The 15,628-nt window shown below is 48.1% G+C and overlaps 1 protein-coding gene across 2 annotated transcripts in view; it reads right to left on the minus strand.

Annotated features, from left to right (window-relative positions):
• LARGE1 (LARGE xylosyl- and glucuronyltransferase 1) overlaps positions 1–15,628 on the minus strand; it is a 582,916-nt gene that overhangs the window by 279,387 nt on the left and 287,901 nt on the right. For both annotated transcript variants that reach the window (XM_067010062.1, XM_059081736.2), the window contains exon 4: positions 7,166–7,248. In XM_067010062.1, the coding sequence (XP_066866163.1) occupies positions 7,166–7,248 (83 nt within the window). The remainder of the gene's footprint in view (positions 1–7,165; positions 7,249–15,628) is intronic.

The raw sequence follows: 15,628 nt of genomic DNA on the forward strand, positions 1-15,628 counted from the left end.
CTGTTGTCCAGGTTGGCTCAGACTGTAAGTAAACCCAATTCATGAGGCCAAAAAAGAACCCACAATTGAAAGAACATCCCACAATGCAGGACTAACAGCAGTTGAGGTGATATTTCATTCTCCATGTGTAACTTCTGAGTCTTATTTTGCAATTGGCTCCTAACTCAGGAAGGTAAAGATGTTTTAAAGATGGAGGCCTCCAATTCCCCAAATCAGCCAGAGGTGAGGAGCCTCCATACTATTCTCTGTTGTCCAGAGGTAAATTAGCAAGAGTTAGACAGATGTTAAGAACATATTTACGCCAAAATGAGTTTCATGAACTGCAGATAATAAGAACTCATTCAGAAGGATCATGAAAGGAATAATTTTCTTAATATATGATTCAATGTTATTTAACTTTACATCTATATAACATCTGAAATAGTCTTTTATACCAGGCTACCAGTTACATATGCATTTTGGGAGCACTGCTTTAAGCCCATGAGAAAAGGCTTCTACCTGAACAGGCAAGCTTGAGTACACATCTTCAAAGACAATGGGGTCTACCTGGTTGGGTTCAAGCAACACAGACACTAGGTCTGTTCTAATTCAGACCAGATCACACTTTTTTAACAAAGAAGGAAGCAAGTGCATGCTTCATCTGCAGCACAGCCTGCAGATTTTGCTGATAATGAGCAATGCTCCTGCTGCCTCTGGTTTCCTTAACTGCTCCCCTGTTCCAGGCTGGGATGCAATAAATATGGTAACACAAAGAGGCAAAGATGATTAAACCCTAGCTTTCTCCCTGCTTTTCCTTTCTTATTTTGTCAGGAATGTGCCACAGCCCCTGTAAGGCAATCCACGGTCTGTTTTTTATTAAAATATACAGGGACAGCTGAGTTGAAATAATCCTTAATTATCAAGGTTACAATGGAATTGCAGTTTTAGAAAAAGAAAGAGCCTGTGACAGCAACTCGAATGCTCAGTGAATCTGTTACACTGAGAGATTTAAATGGGACTCACTGCAGAAAACCACAGCAGCCCGAGTGAGGGTTTTTCAATGTGAGTTCTTGGTTTGGGGGAGGACAAGTGGCCTTGATAATGTGGGAAGAATCGAGGACAGTCAGTATCATGTCAGAAGGGCTCTCCAGGGGAGAAGAACAGAGCAAATCAAAGGCCTCATGGTGTAGTAAAGCAGCATGGATTCCAGGGTTGGCCAGAACCAAGGCTGGAAACCCAGGAGCAACACTTATTCACCTGTGACCTTGAACAAGCTATTTAACCTCTCTGAGCCTCAGCTTCCTCATCCATTTGTGGGAGTAACGGCATCCACTGTACAGGGTTGGGATGAAGGTCAAATACAATGACCTATCCTTGGCATCTGAATTATACGAATTAATTCTTTTGGGTTTTACATATACATGCGTGACTAACTAGCATAGCTCTTTTACCTGTGCACAGATTCTACATGTCCTTGCTGTTTTTCTCCCTGAACTTCAGTGATGTAAAATTGACAAATAAAAATTGTATATATTTAAGGTGTACATTAAATACTTTGAAAACATTAAAGGTGATATTTTTATACATGTATACATTGTGAAATCATCATCGCAATCAAGCTAATTAACACAGCCACTGCCTCACATAGTTACCATTTTCTTTTCTTTCCTCCATGCGATTTTCTTAAGTCTTACTACAACACTAATGTCCAGGCCTTTAAAACCACTCTTTATACTTAACACCTCAAAAATACATACCTGGGGGGTATTGAGGATGATAATGGAAATCACAGGAATAATAATAATGTCTACATGGTCACCCAAAATGATGAATGAAAATAAAAATAAGAAAATGATACTCAAAATGGTAACTTTTCAAGAGCTCAGACTCTGAAGCTAGACTGAGTGGGTCCAAACCCAGCCCTGCCCCTCCTCTCTGTGACCCTGAGCCTTGACTTCCCATATGGATCCTCAGTTTCATCATCTATAAAATGGGGATACCAGTAACCGCACCACAGAACTACAGGAACACTCGACGCATTCATATCTGAAAAACACTCAGAACATAGCCTGATGCAGAATGAGAACTACCTTCCTATTTGTTAAATAAATAAAATACATAAATGTTTCACATCGATTACCTCCTTTGATATTCACAACAGGGCTCTATGAGAGGCTGGGGAGCAAGGCAAAGCTCCAAGAAGTACAGTGACCTGCTGGGTCACCAGCTTATAGATGGAAAGTCCAGAATCAGAACCTACTTCTGGCTTCTTTTACTTAAATGCTAGGTTCCTCCCTTCAAAATCTGGAAACTGCTTCTATAACAAGTTTAAGCCTGAATAAGCAATAAGACAATTAGAGGCAGACACTGGTCACGAAGATGCTGTTTTATCCTCTCTGTTCTTGAGGGGCACAAGTAAAGCTAAAAAAAACCCACAAAAACGGGCACACGTGCACGCGCGCGCGCACACACACACACACACACACACACACAGCTGTTTGACATGCAAAGTAAGGCAAATCACCCAGCTTCTTCCTGCCAAGAGGGCTGTGGTGTAAGAGTAAGTAGATCATCCCAGCAAACGAATATTAAATGTTTACAAGCTGGTCTACTTTCCTGCCCAGGAGGTAAGTGCTTAGTGACTAAGTGAATATATATACTTTTTCCTCTGCTCACTAAAAGCTCGGTTTCCTTGAAGAGCAGCTATACTTCCCGGTTTATCTGCAACTGGGATTGGAGCTACAGGCATGCCCCCAATTCTTCTTTAAATAGTCTCCCATCTAGGTGACACAGACACATATTGTGTTATTTTCTACTAGGTAAACCTTTGGTCACATTTATTTTGTATTTATTTTTCTCATCCTCCTTCTTTCTTCATCATAGAGGGTGCAGATTAAGATGACCAAAAGTACATATAAAGAGAAAACAAAACCAAGATCGTCTGTATTTCTACCACCCCAGACACAATATACGAAAATTCCATCTTTCATGTATGTTTTGCTATTCTTTCACCCCCTGTATTTCAACCATGTATATGTGTATCTGCATGCATGCCACACGTGTGTGCATGTATGTATCTAGTGGAACGAGGTGATGCCTGTGTTTCTGAATTGTGTTGTCACTCACCTTACATCATAAAATGTCACTTGTCCATGTTACGACATACGTTTTACAACCAACGAAGAATACGGTTTACTACTATAAGAGGACATTCCATTATTTAGACTTATTATTTAAGTATTATTTGAATTTTTATGATTACAAGCAATATTTTGCAAAAACTGGTTTTTTTGTAATTAGGGTTATCCTTTTAAGACAGACTCCCTAAAGTGGTCATAGGGTAAATGTCTTGGTCATAATACTATGAACTTTCTTTCTAAAGGTTACAGCAATTCTTTAGTGCCAGCATCAGCATATAAGAGTGCCCATAATACTTTTACTATCTTTTAAAATATAGTGTTCCCACTATCACTGAGCGTGCTGCAGGAGCAAAATTGATTTGATGTGACAAAGCAAACCTTCAATGAAATTTTGCTAAAAGTCTTGTCTGGAAAATAAATCTAATTACTGTAATTAACAGTGAAAGCCAAAAGAAGCATCCTGCACCACTATATTATTAACATTAGGAAGGTACTCCATTTGTCAAAGTATTTTATAATCAAGTATTAGTTAATCCTCATAGCGTGTTTCGGAAACAATGAAGCTATTTATAGCTGGACTTTCTGAGCTGAATGTCTTTCAAAGGTCCTTTTGTCTTGATATCTCAAATCATTATCACCAGCATATCAATGCACAGAATAATTCTCATCTGTAGAATTTCAAGGATGGGAGGGACTAAATTGGCTATTCGGTCCAAGGAGATCAAGTAGTCACTGATGCCGGGTGTAGAATGTTCATACCACATACTGAGAATTTGCTTTCTTCTCAAATCCCCACGCCTCCATGAAAGTATGGCATGCCATCAGCAGCTGATGATAAAACTACTGCTATTTTTTAAAATTTATTTTTTATTTTATTTATTTATTTCTGGCTGCGTTGGGTCTTCGTTGCTGCGCACAGGCTCTCTCTAGTTGCGGTGAGCAGGGGCTACTCTTCGTTGTGGTCCGCGGGCTTCTCATTGTAGTGGCTTCTCTTGTTGCGGAGCGCGGGCTCTAGGTGCGCGGGCTGCAGCAGTTGCGGCACGCGGGCTCAGCAGTTGCGGCGCAGGGCTTAGCTGCTCTGCGGCATGTGGGAATCTTCCTGGATAAGGGCTCGAACCCGTGTCTCCTGCATTAGCAGGCAGATTCTTAACCACTGCACCACCAGGGAAGCCCACTACTGCTATTTTAAAATTTAACATCTTTGTGCTTCAGCTGCTGTAGCAGTACAAGTTTATACTCAATAGGATTCTTACGATTTCAACAACTATTGGAATTATTTAGGTTTTATGACCTTAAATGTGCCATAATTGAGAAAAAGCATGACAACCTGTAATCATGCAAATACTCTTCTCTAAAGAGTGGGCATTTTTTTTTTTTCAATCAGGGAGGGACCCCAGTTCTTTAGTGGAGATGAGGAATAAACACATAAAGGCTGAGAACCACTCATCTGATTCAATGCTCAGCCTACATAATGCCTGGTTTCAAGGGGCAGATGAAGGCTGCAGAACCATGAGTCTCAAAAGTGCACAGAAGCCATGGTGTGGGGAAGGGGCCCCTCTTCATTCGGCATTCCCATCTCCTCCTCAGATGTACAACTGAAATCACAGTGGCAACTGGACAGAGCTACAAGGAGGACCTGAGCACCCCTAGCAGTAACTGATCCTGTAATGTATTTGTTGGTTGTTCGCCTCTCCCTGCTCTAGAAGGCAGTGAATCTGGTGTTCTGCTAACCTGCCAGCTGACTGCAGGAACATTGGGGGCCCAGAGAGAACCAGCCACGTGAGTTCAGTACAAACAGCTGAGCTAAGAAATGCTGTTTCCAGCCAAGTCAGTTTTGGGGTGAACTGATTCCTAGCGAAAGCTAACTGATATACAAACTCAAGTCTCAAGAGTGAGATGATCTGCTAAACATCACTGAGCTATATGGCGGCCTGAATGTGAAATCGAACCGAGTCTGGGCTAGTAGGTAACTGGTTGAATTAACACTCTTCAGGTTATTTATTAATGCAGTCTCCTAGGTTCACTTATTAAACAAGCCAACACTTACTGAGCATATAATACACATTCAGTACTTTGCTGAGATACTGGGAAAACAGGAAAAATAAGGCACGGTGTCTGTCTCCAGAAGCCCCAGATTCTACTGCAGAAGATATAACATGAATATATAAATAAATTACAATGTAATAAATATAATGATAGACAGATACACAGGGTATTATGGGCTGGTAGAAGGGGAGCCCCGACCCAGGCTTCCGGTTAGAAATGACGCCTACACAAAGCCTTCAAGGATAAAAGGAGTTTGCCAGACCGGGGTGGCGGGGGGGAGAAATGGGCAGAGAGAGCAGCAAGAGGAAAACAACAGGCAGGGCGCACCTTGGAGAGGGTGGGGACCCCCCAGCAGATCAGTGCTACTGGAGCATGAAGAAACAGCAAGGAGGAGAAAGAGAACACTGCTGAGAATGACATCACATCCCGGATGGTCTGTGTGCCACAGTAAAGAGATTCAATTCTCTTCCCTCGACAAGGAGAAGCTAAGGAAAGGTTTTAGGAAATCAGATTTGCATGTCTGAAATATCGCTCTGACATTAGGGAGGATGGGTCAGGGAGACAGAAAGCACAGCTGAGAGTACATGTAGGCAGGAACTATGACAGTCACAGTGGAGATGGAGGGGAAGGGGTGGAACTGAAAATTATTTAGGAAGGAGGACCTCAAGGCATCAGTGATGGGCTGGTTGGGGGACTGAGAGAGGAAGTGGACACAAGATGAATCCCATTTTCCTGCAGGGTGGGTATGTCTTGGGTGTCCACCATCTCTCCCATCTCCATTTATGCTGTTGACAGATTTGGGTGTAAAACTTGACATTGATCGCTGTTCAATGAAACCGTGGGAGCTTTTCGTGACTGTTCCTACTGCTAAGACCCTTCTGGATCCTGCCGTGGTTATCTGATACATTTCCATGCTGTTCGCTGCAGCTACGGATGAGCTTCATCCAAACCCTTGGTAAGAAAGAATGTTAGAGCAGAGCCCAAGGACACTGGCTGGAGCTGTAGGCCCAATTCTGGATACACTCTGAATATAACTAGATATCAATCAAAATGGTGAGGGGACAGAAGAATAGTGCCATGAAAAAGTATTATAAAAGCAAATGGCAGGAGTTTAACTTGGAGAACAGAGGACTCAGGAGGGACTGTCATTTCCAGGTGGAAGAGGAATCCATCCTTTGTATGACCGTCTCCATGGTGACGCACTACCACCAATGGACTTCATCACACAATCTACCAGTTGGAAAAGTTCAGTTTGATATAAGGCAGGACTGTCTAACGGTCAGAAACACCCGGAGGTGGGATGGGCTACACTGGAATAGAATAAGCATCCTGTATCAGCTTGCTAGAACTGCCATAACAAAATGCCTTCAACAACTGGAATTTATTTTCTCTAGTTCTGAAGGCTAGGAGTCCAAAATCAAGGTGTCAGCAGGGTTGGTTTCTTCTAAGGCTTCTCCCCTTGGCTTGTAAATGGCTGTCTCTCTGTCCTAGTCTTCTCTTCTTATAAAAACCTCAGTCTTACTGGATTAGGGCCTACCTATATGACCTCATTTTAACTTACTTACCTCTTGAAAGGCCCTATCTCCAAATACAATCACATTCTGACGTCCTGGAGGTTTAGGATTCAAACAGATAAAATTTAGGGGGACACAATTCAGTCCATAACACAACTTGTCAACAGGGAAGTGTCAATGGAGGTATGATGACTGTCAGGCAGGCGAAGGCAACGAAGAAACGGAAGTAGCAAATCTGGAGCGTCCCTGAAGGTCCCTTAAGGTCTAAGAGCTACTCCAATTCTAAACACTGCGAGAGGGCACCTCATCACTGCTGTTAAACGTTAGTAACACGATAATCTCCCCAGGGTTTCAGACAATAGTTACATTTTCATGGCAGCTTAAATGATGGATGAGAAATGTTGCTTTTATTTAACCCTTCCTGGAGGAAGGGCAGAGGCTGGCAGCTACACACGTGAGCCCGCAGAGGACAAGAGTCACGCTTACCTGTGAAACAGGACAGACTTCACCAGGGTGACCACATCCCGGCTGGCGTTGTATCCGGCACAGACAATGGCAACGTGGATTGTCTGGAAGCAAAGAAAGCAGGGGAGAAGTGAGGTGGAGGAAGAGGACTTTCCTGGCGCTTTGGACCGCACGAAAAAGTGCCCTTCTTTCTTGCTGGGATCACTGGGACACAAAGAGCATTGGCGGCAGCTGTGAAGAATAACTCGAGACCGTTTTATTAAGGCCTTTTAAATCGGTTTATGGAGCTATCATCGTTTGGAAACCATTAAGGCTCTTTTCAATTACATTTTGGGGAGGAGAGAAATGGCAATTGGCTTGAATAGGTAAACAGCGAGTCCCGTGCCCCCGTGCCTGCAGAGAGCGACAACTGGTACCAAGAGAAGAGCAAGAAATACGCCCTGCAAGGATCGACTGACAATCAGGGATCTCAGACAGAGACGTGGTGGCTCAGAGTTTGGGAAACGTTCTCACAAGATGTCTCAGGTCAGGGGCAACCTGACAACAGGGCAAAGGGGCCAACAGACACCTACGGGCCCCAGCCGGGGTGCCACTCGAGGAGCTGAAGCCTGACAGAATCAATGGGACGAGGACGGGTCGTCTCATCCAAGCACCCGAGAGCATATGGGCCCCAGTCTGTCCGTTAAGCAATCGCTGTAACACGAGGGGCATGACACGTGTCCTGCAGGATGTCGCGGAAGGGAACTATGCCACGTGCAGAAATACAGCACACTGCAGTCCACGCATAGCAAACACGTCCTCAAGAGCTGAGCTTCCCAGACGGGGTGACCTGGCACCTTGGTGTGCCGTGAAATGAATTACAGGCGGCGAAGACGCTCATCTCGTCAAGTGAGATCTCCAGGCTACCAGGAGGGGCTACCCCTCAGGCTTGGCTGCCCTCTGCTGCCAGCAATTTTTCCTTTTCCCCTCCTTGTACCATACAATTATCATCCTCTGTGGGAGCCACACCTGCCAAAGACGGGAAAGTAGTACTGCCCTAGGGCATTCCCTTTAGGAAGTTTGCCCAGCCGCTCTCAGAACAGCTGGAAGAAACAGGGAGTGGGGGGGGGGGGGGGTTCCTGCCTCTCCATGTTGCCCTTTGTACCAAAGCACAGCCTCTCTCGAATTGAAACCTGCCGACTAACACCCACTCCAGCCCTGTTCTGTCCTGGGAGTATTGCAGAACCAATATGTTCCCCAGGGCACCCAATACTGAAATTCGAGGGAGGGGTCTTGATAGGTGCCTCTTTGTTTTCAGAACCACACACGTGGCCCTTCCTCCCAGGGCACGACTCCCAGATTCCCTGTTATCCGCATGAGCCACTTCCAACTGCAGTGCAGTTCTGACGTCCTGGTCACTGCCACACAGGCTTCCCCAGACCTACTTTCAGCACCGTGACTCCTCACATCACCAAGGGAAGTTTAACCATCTCAAGGATAACCCAGCCAAGAGCCTGGAATGCACTTCCAAGACCTCTCCAACTCCAGTGAACTTCACTGCACCCTGGCCACCCACTCTCAATGCCAGGGGCTGAGCCTCAGCCTCATCCAGATCCTCATCCCGAGAAATCCTGAAATCACGGGTTCACCCGCGGCTGCGGGACCCTCAGAGCCTCTCACCCCTGCACCTACCCCTCCCCGTCCTGAAGAACCCCCCTTCGCCCTGTGTATCCGGCCCTACCCTGCCTGACCCATCTACTGTGCCGTTGGCTCCCTGACATGTTCAACCCCACACTCAGTACACAAACCCCGACTCCTGGATCCGGGCTCCAGGATCCCTCCGCCAGACTTACACCTGGGCATGAAGAAGGAGGATGAGGGAAGGTAAAAGAGACGAATAAACACCACACTACGAGCTAATATTTATTGAGCAAATTATTACGTTCCAGGTACTGTACTTAGCACACAGACTGCCAGATTTGGTTGTACAAGCAAGTACAGTGTTACTATTCCAGTATTATAGATCAGGAAACAGCCTGAGAGATGGGATTTGAATTCTGCAAAAGATATTCTTCACCCTGCTGCTGGTACTTCAGAAACACCCAAAAGGTTTTAAAAATACCCCCTGCGCCCCAGCCCCATCTCAGACCAATGAACAATCTCCTATGCTCAAGATCTTCAAATACCCTGCTGGGAGGCGGTGGTTCTCAACAGGGGCTAATTCACTCCCCTCTGCCTCCCCCAGAACGGGCGTCAACGTCTGGACTCATCTTTGGTCGTCACTCCTGGGGGTGTGCACGGCTGCTGGCGTCCGGTGGGTGGCGACCAGGGATAGGGCTCAACATCCTACGATGCACAGGAGGCATCGCACCAAAAAACTCATGCTATGGGCTTCCCTGGTGGCGCAGTGGTTGAGAATCCGCCTGCTGATGCAGGGGTCACGGGTTCGTGCCCCGGTTCGGGAAGATCCCACATGCCGCAGAGCGGCTGGGCCCGTGAGCCATGGCGGCTGAGGCTGCGCGTCCGGAGCCTGTGCTCCGCAACGGGAGAGGCCACGACAGTGAGAGGCCCGCGTACCACAAAACAAAACAAAACAAAACAAAACAAAACTCATGCTGTGCAAAAGGTCCAGGTTTTCAGGATGGGGAGGGGGGTGGGGGAGGCTAAGATCTCACGGGGCACCAAAGCCGCCACCTTTCTCAAACTCACTTCTGCACGTCTCAACCTCTCCACCTGTAAAATGATGACAGCCCCGCTTATCTCCGGATAATATCTCCAAAAGACGCGGAATCAAAGCCTGTAATGTGGATGCAACTGTCACTGTTTAAATCATGAAGGAAACGGATAGGGAAACGCCTGCACATGGGAGACATAGCCAGGGCGGGGATGTGAATGGGTAAAAGCACGCTGAATCAGGCTCTTTGGAATTGCAAATATTTAAACACCTGGCCTCTGAGATATCAAACTTTGTCTTGGCTTCAGGGTTCAGGGACGTTTTCAAATGGGCCCATTAAATGTAAGCACGAGCATGCACATTCTCGAACATTTTACATAATTTTCCAATCTCTTTAGTTTCATCCAGTACACCTGCCACCATGAATAAATTCATCCTCCGGAGCCGCTGCGGCAGAGCCCTGCTACCCAGGAAAGCAGAAAATTGGAGTGTCACGAACACGCGCTTGGAAGAGTTCGGGGTGGTCCCAAATTTTGTGGGTGCAGAAGCGAATGGCGGGAGTGAGGGAGGGCTTGGGGTAGGAGCGGAGACAGTCCGGGAACAGGGATGAAGGTTCCTTGAAAGACCAGGGGTGCACACATGGCCTTACCACGAGAACTTTCTGGTCTGAAGCTATGAAGTCCAGGTTTTCAAGGTTCTCAACGTGGTGGCTTAAAGACGGTCACAGATACAAGGACATTCCAACTCCCAAAGGGAAGGGTCTAAACATCAGATTCTGTGACCACTGGTCCACTTCTGCCCTATACTTGGTAGATGTCATACTTGCCTTTATTGGTCAAAAAGTCTGCAAGCAGTGTGATGACATTCTTCTTTGCTCCTCTAGACTCACTCTCTGCCCTTCTCCAACCGGCTCTGTGCCCCAAGAGCCTGGTTTTTTTAGACCGAATTAACTGGGTTCCTCCCGCTTCTGGTTCCTGGTTGAGTTTGGCCAATGGGAGACCCTAGCGGGAGTCCAAAGGTCCCCCCTCTTTATGGCCACTTCTTGCTGGGTTCTACAGGGCCTCCTGCCTGCACCTCTCGGGCCCAGGGGTTGTAGTGACTCCCTCGTGGGAGCTGTACCACCCTCGCTGGTTCCCCTTAACCCTGCATTAAACCCTCTCCACCTCTTTTGTGAGTGTCCCCCTGTTTCCTGCCAAGACCAGACCAAATTCCAGTGATCCTTCCTCAGCACCCCATTTGTCCTGGCGGCTGGAAGGGAACCACAGATGATTTTGGAGCATCCACAGAGGTATCACTGACCTCTAAAATAAAACAAGGCAGGAGGGTATCAATATAACTAACTTGAGAATGGATAGATTGTAGTTATACATTTTAAGGCACTCTGGAATTCCCTGGCAGTCCAGCGGTTAGGGCTCAGTGTTTTCACTTCCGGGGCCGGGGTTTGATCCTGACAAGCCGTGTGGCACGGCCAAAAAAAAAAAAAGAAAAAAAATTTACTTAAAACAAAATTTTACGGCACTATACAAAATTCTCAGACACAGGGACCACAAGGCTCTTTCTAAGGAAGCCAGTAAAGCTTCCTGCTCACTCCCTTTAGTCCTGAATGCAGTGCTACAAGCTGCACCCAAAGATACAGGTTAGAGTGCCAGAGCTAGGCTCTCATTCCTGATGCCACTGGGGTCAAGTGAGTGACCTTTACTTTTAGGGCCTGCAGGAAGAATTCAGACATGACCGGAGGGTTTTTGGAGACTGATGTGCCAGGCACTGTGCTGGGCTCAAAGGATCAAAACGTCAGTCACCCTTCATCCCCCGGGTCAAGTGAAGAGAGGGAAAGAGCCAACCAGACAACCCCAGCAGGGACCGCAGAGGCTTCTGTGGTGACAGGCTCGGCGTCCCTGCCTCCAGAGTAGCCAGCAGCACCCCAGACCGAGCAGAGGCAGGGAGAGCTTCCAGGAAGAGAGGGCCTTCTAGTAATGAGACCAGGGCGATCTCCACTGCTGCTATGCAGGGTTCGCAGGGATTTATAACTGTGTGCTTGCCAGTCTCCATGTAACCTGAAAGAGAACTGCCTCCAACAGGAAAAAATCCCCATAGGGCTGTTTTCTCATACAGGCATGCGAGAGAAAAATAACCACTGTTCCCAAAGAAATTCAGACCAAACCAAGGGATGGAAGCCAACCTGTGGCCCCGGCAGAAGTAATCAACACTCCAGCCAGCCATGTGTCCACCAGCGACCCCGTGAGCAGAGACCCTGAAGACCAGGCACTCTGCCTGGGGGCACAACGGAGTGAAAGCATCTCATAACTGGGAGCCTTTGGGAGTGGGAGGGGAAACCCATTTAAACACTGGCATATGTGCGGAGGGGCTGGGGGGAGTCAGGCTCGGCCCAGATTCTGGACTGCAGCTGCTGGAACTGGGGGTGGAGAGGCAGGACCTCCCAGACGACAGATGCTCCCCGGGCAGCCAGGGAGAGGCACACAGCTGGCGACAGAGGCAGGAGCCAGTTAGCTTGGAAAACCCAGCGAGAGTGAAGAGACCTGGGTGTGAGCCATAACTTCAAAGCTGAGTCGCTGTGTGACCTTGGAGCACTCGCTGAACATCCCCGAGCCTCACTGGCCCACCTGTAAAATGGAGACCACACCGGACACTCCACTGTGTAACTGTAACTGCAAGTAGGTGCACTACTGAACGGATGTTCGTTCACGCTACCGACCGCATACACAGCGTAACGAGGAGGTGTTCATCATCTCCTGGCTTTAACCTCCTCATCTGTAGAACGGGGACGTGATACTACTTACCCTCAAGGGGTCGCTGAGGGTAAGTGGTCCTCAAAGTCTAATAGGCATCAGACTCCCTGGAGGGCCTGCTAACATAGTGCGCTGGGCCCCCTCCCCTCCTGAGTTCCTCGTTCAGGAGGTTCAGAGGAGCGGCCTGAGGATCCCCCAAATCCAGGTGACGCTGACACCGCTGCTCCAGGGACTCCGCCTGAGAACTGCTCTGTGTGTGAAGCACTTTGAAGAGTGTCTCCGGGTAAACACTCCACAGATGTCAGCTGTGATTATGTTGGGAGAGGAGGAGGGGTCTTCGCAGAATCTGTTTCCGATCCTCTCCGAGGAGGAAGCACCGCTCCCCTTCTACAAGACAGGCAGAGGCAGTGCTCCCGCACAGCTACCTCATTCCCCCACCGCCTTGGAATTTACCACTCTTCCAGGGTGATGAAAAGGCCAGGGGAGGAGAACACGGGACGCGGCTTCTCCCACGCGAAAGCAAAGCCCTGGAAGGCAGGACAGCGGCCCAGCTCTGCCTCTGGCCACCTGGGTGCCCTTGGGCAAATGACCTAACCTCTCTGATCCTCGGCGACTCCTTTATAAAAAGAGGGATTTAGAAGTTCTATATACAGAGCTTTCCTAATACCCAGGATTTTCCAAAATTCAAGAGGAAGGGAGACAGAGCAGATGAGTAACAGGAACAAGGCCCCTCGCCTCAGCCAGTCAGCGGCAAAGGGGCTGAGGAACTCAGACTCCTGCCCTTCAACCCACAGAACTCGGCGCGGTAACACACACAGGTTAACTATTAAATTTTTTAAAATACATTGCTAATGTGCCACCTAAAAGAATCGTACAAACCGCCCAGGCTCTGCTCTCTTGGGAAACCACTGACCGAATTCTGTCTATTCCCTCAAAATACTGATCCACCGACCCAGAAGACAAAATTATTTCAACCCTGTAGAAAACAGAAGGAGACCCCTTCCAACCATAACGGAAGTCAAGTCATCAGGGGCTGCGGAAGGGGGCGGGTGGAGTGCAGGGCCTGCAGGGCCTACAGGGCCCGGTGAGAGGACGGGATGGGCCAAACCTCCAGGGGGTGGCGACTGCGTCCTCCGTGGCCAAGGCCCAATAAATGGACCACAAAGGAATGATCCCCTAGCATCCCCACCGGCATATTCCTGGTCTGCTTTAGGGTGGGTTTGCTTGTGTTGTGAAGAGAGCATCATAAGCTGAGGAATCAGAAACCCAAGTGTTTCATGGAAGACATGTGAAAGGGTGAGACTGATTTGGGGGTGGGTCAAGAAGAGTTTAATTACTGGGGTAAACCCATGCCTGGGGCAGGTGGGCTGTCTAAATATAGCCCCATACCCAGCACAGTTGGCATGTATCACCATCCGATCTATGGGGCCAATGGATGACCAGCCTGACCCCGAAAGTCTACACACCTTTGCCAAGTACTCAATCATTCTACAAGCGTGCACTGAGCACCTACTATGTACCAGGCTCAATTGTAGCTGCTGGGGAAACAGCAGCAAGTGAAGGAGACTGAAGCCTTGCCCCCCCATCACAGGAGCTGGTGTCGCACTTGGGGGGACACAGAAAATAAACAAACAAAGGCACATATAATTAAACTATATAGAATGCTAGACGATGAGGAGTCCAGGAAGAAAAATTAAGCAGGGGAGGAAGCAGGCCATGTGGATGGGTAGCTGGTGAGTAGGGCTAAGACTTTACAGTGGGGTTATCTGGACAATTCTCCCTGAGAAGGTGACACTGGAGCAAAAATCTGACGTAGGTCAGGGAACGAGGCCTCTGGGTGTCCAGGCAGCGGAAACAACCCTGAGATACCAGGCAGCCGCCTGTGGAACGGGGAGGAGGCCAGGCAGCCTGGGAAAGACGGCAGGGAGGAACGCTGGAGTCCGTGAGGCAGCTCTTCTAGAGCTCCCAGGCATCCTTAAGAACTCGGCTTTTCCTATGTGTGAGGAGAGAAGCCACTGGAGGGTTCAAAGCCGAGAAACAACACAATCTGACTCAAATTTTAAAAGGATCACTCAAACTGCCAGTTAAGAGCAGACGCTCTGAGTGTGCACATACCTGGTGGGTAGGGGAGCCAGCAAGGAAGGTGGGAGCAGGAAGAAGGTTCTGGAAGCTATTGCAATAACCCAAGTGCGGTGGACTCCGTGATATGCTGCCTACGGCCCCTTTCATGAGGTGTGCGTTGCCCCGCTTGCTAGGAACAGCCTCCTTGCCAAGAGCTGCCTTTTTGAGGGTCGGCCCCTTCCTGGGGCAGCTGCAGCCAATGACCCTCCCACAGCACCCTCAGTGGCTGGCCCCACGGACATACCTTCACAGACGGTCAGCACGTGAAGTTCCATCTCTGGGTGTGCTTCACGGCACATGAAGCTGGCGATGAAACGGGCCAGGGAGGCAGTGGTGGGGGTGAGAAAGGGCCAGAGGGCATCCTAGTTCAAAGTCCTTCATGACCAGTTCACAGTCGGCTTCTCCAGCGGAGGGAGCAGGCTATCACACACATTCAGATTTACAACCTCTGGCAAGGATGTGGAGAGACCGGAACCCTTGTGCATTGTTGCTGAGAGTGTAAAATGGTGCAGTCACTAAAGACAAGAGTATGGCAGTTCCTAGAATACTTAGAAACAGCATTACCATATGATCCAGCAATCCCACTTCTTGGTATATAACCAAAAGAATGGAAAGCAGGACCTCAGCAACATATTTGCACAGCCTCGTTCCCAGCAGCTCTATTCACAACAGCCAAGAGGTGCCAGCAACCCGAGTGTCCATTGTCAGATGAAGAGATAAACAAGATGTGGCCTATCTGTAGAACGAATTATTATTCGGCCTTCAAAAGGAAGAAAACCCCGTCACATGTTACAACACGGGGAACTTCGTGGACGTTATGTTAAGTGAAATAAGCCAGTCACAAAAAGACAAATACTCCATGATCCCACTTATAAGAGGTATCTAAAGTAGACCAATCACAAAAACAGAAAGTAGAATGATGGTTGCCAGGGGCTGGAGAGGAGCAGAAATGGAAAGTCTCTG

Source organism: Kogia breviceps, chromosome 12, assembly GCF_026419965.1.
Source record: "Kogia breviceps isolate mKogBre1 chromosome 12, mKogBre1 haplotype 1, whole genome shotgun sequence".
Lineage (NCBI taxonomy): Eukaryota > Metazoa > Chordata > Mammalia > Artiodactyla > Physeteridae > Kogia > Kogia breviceps.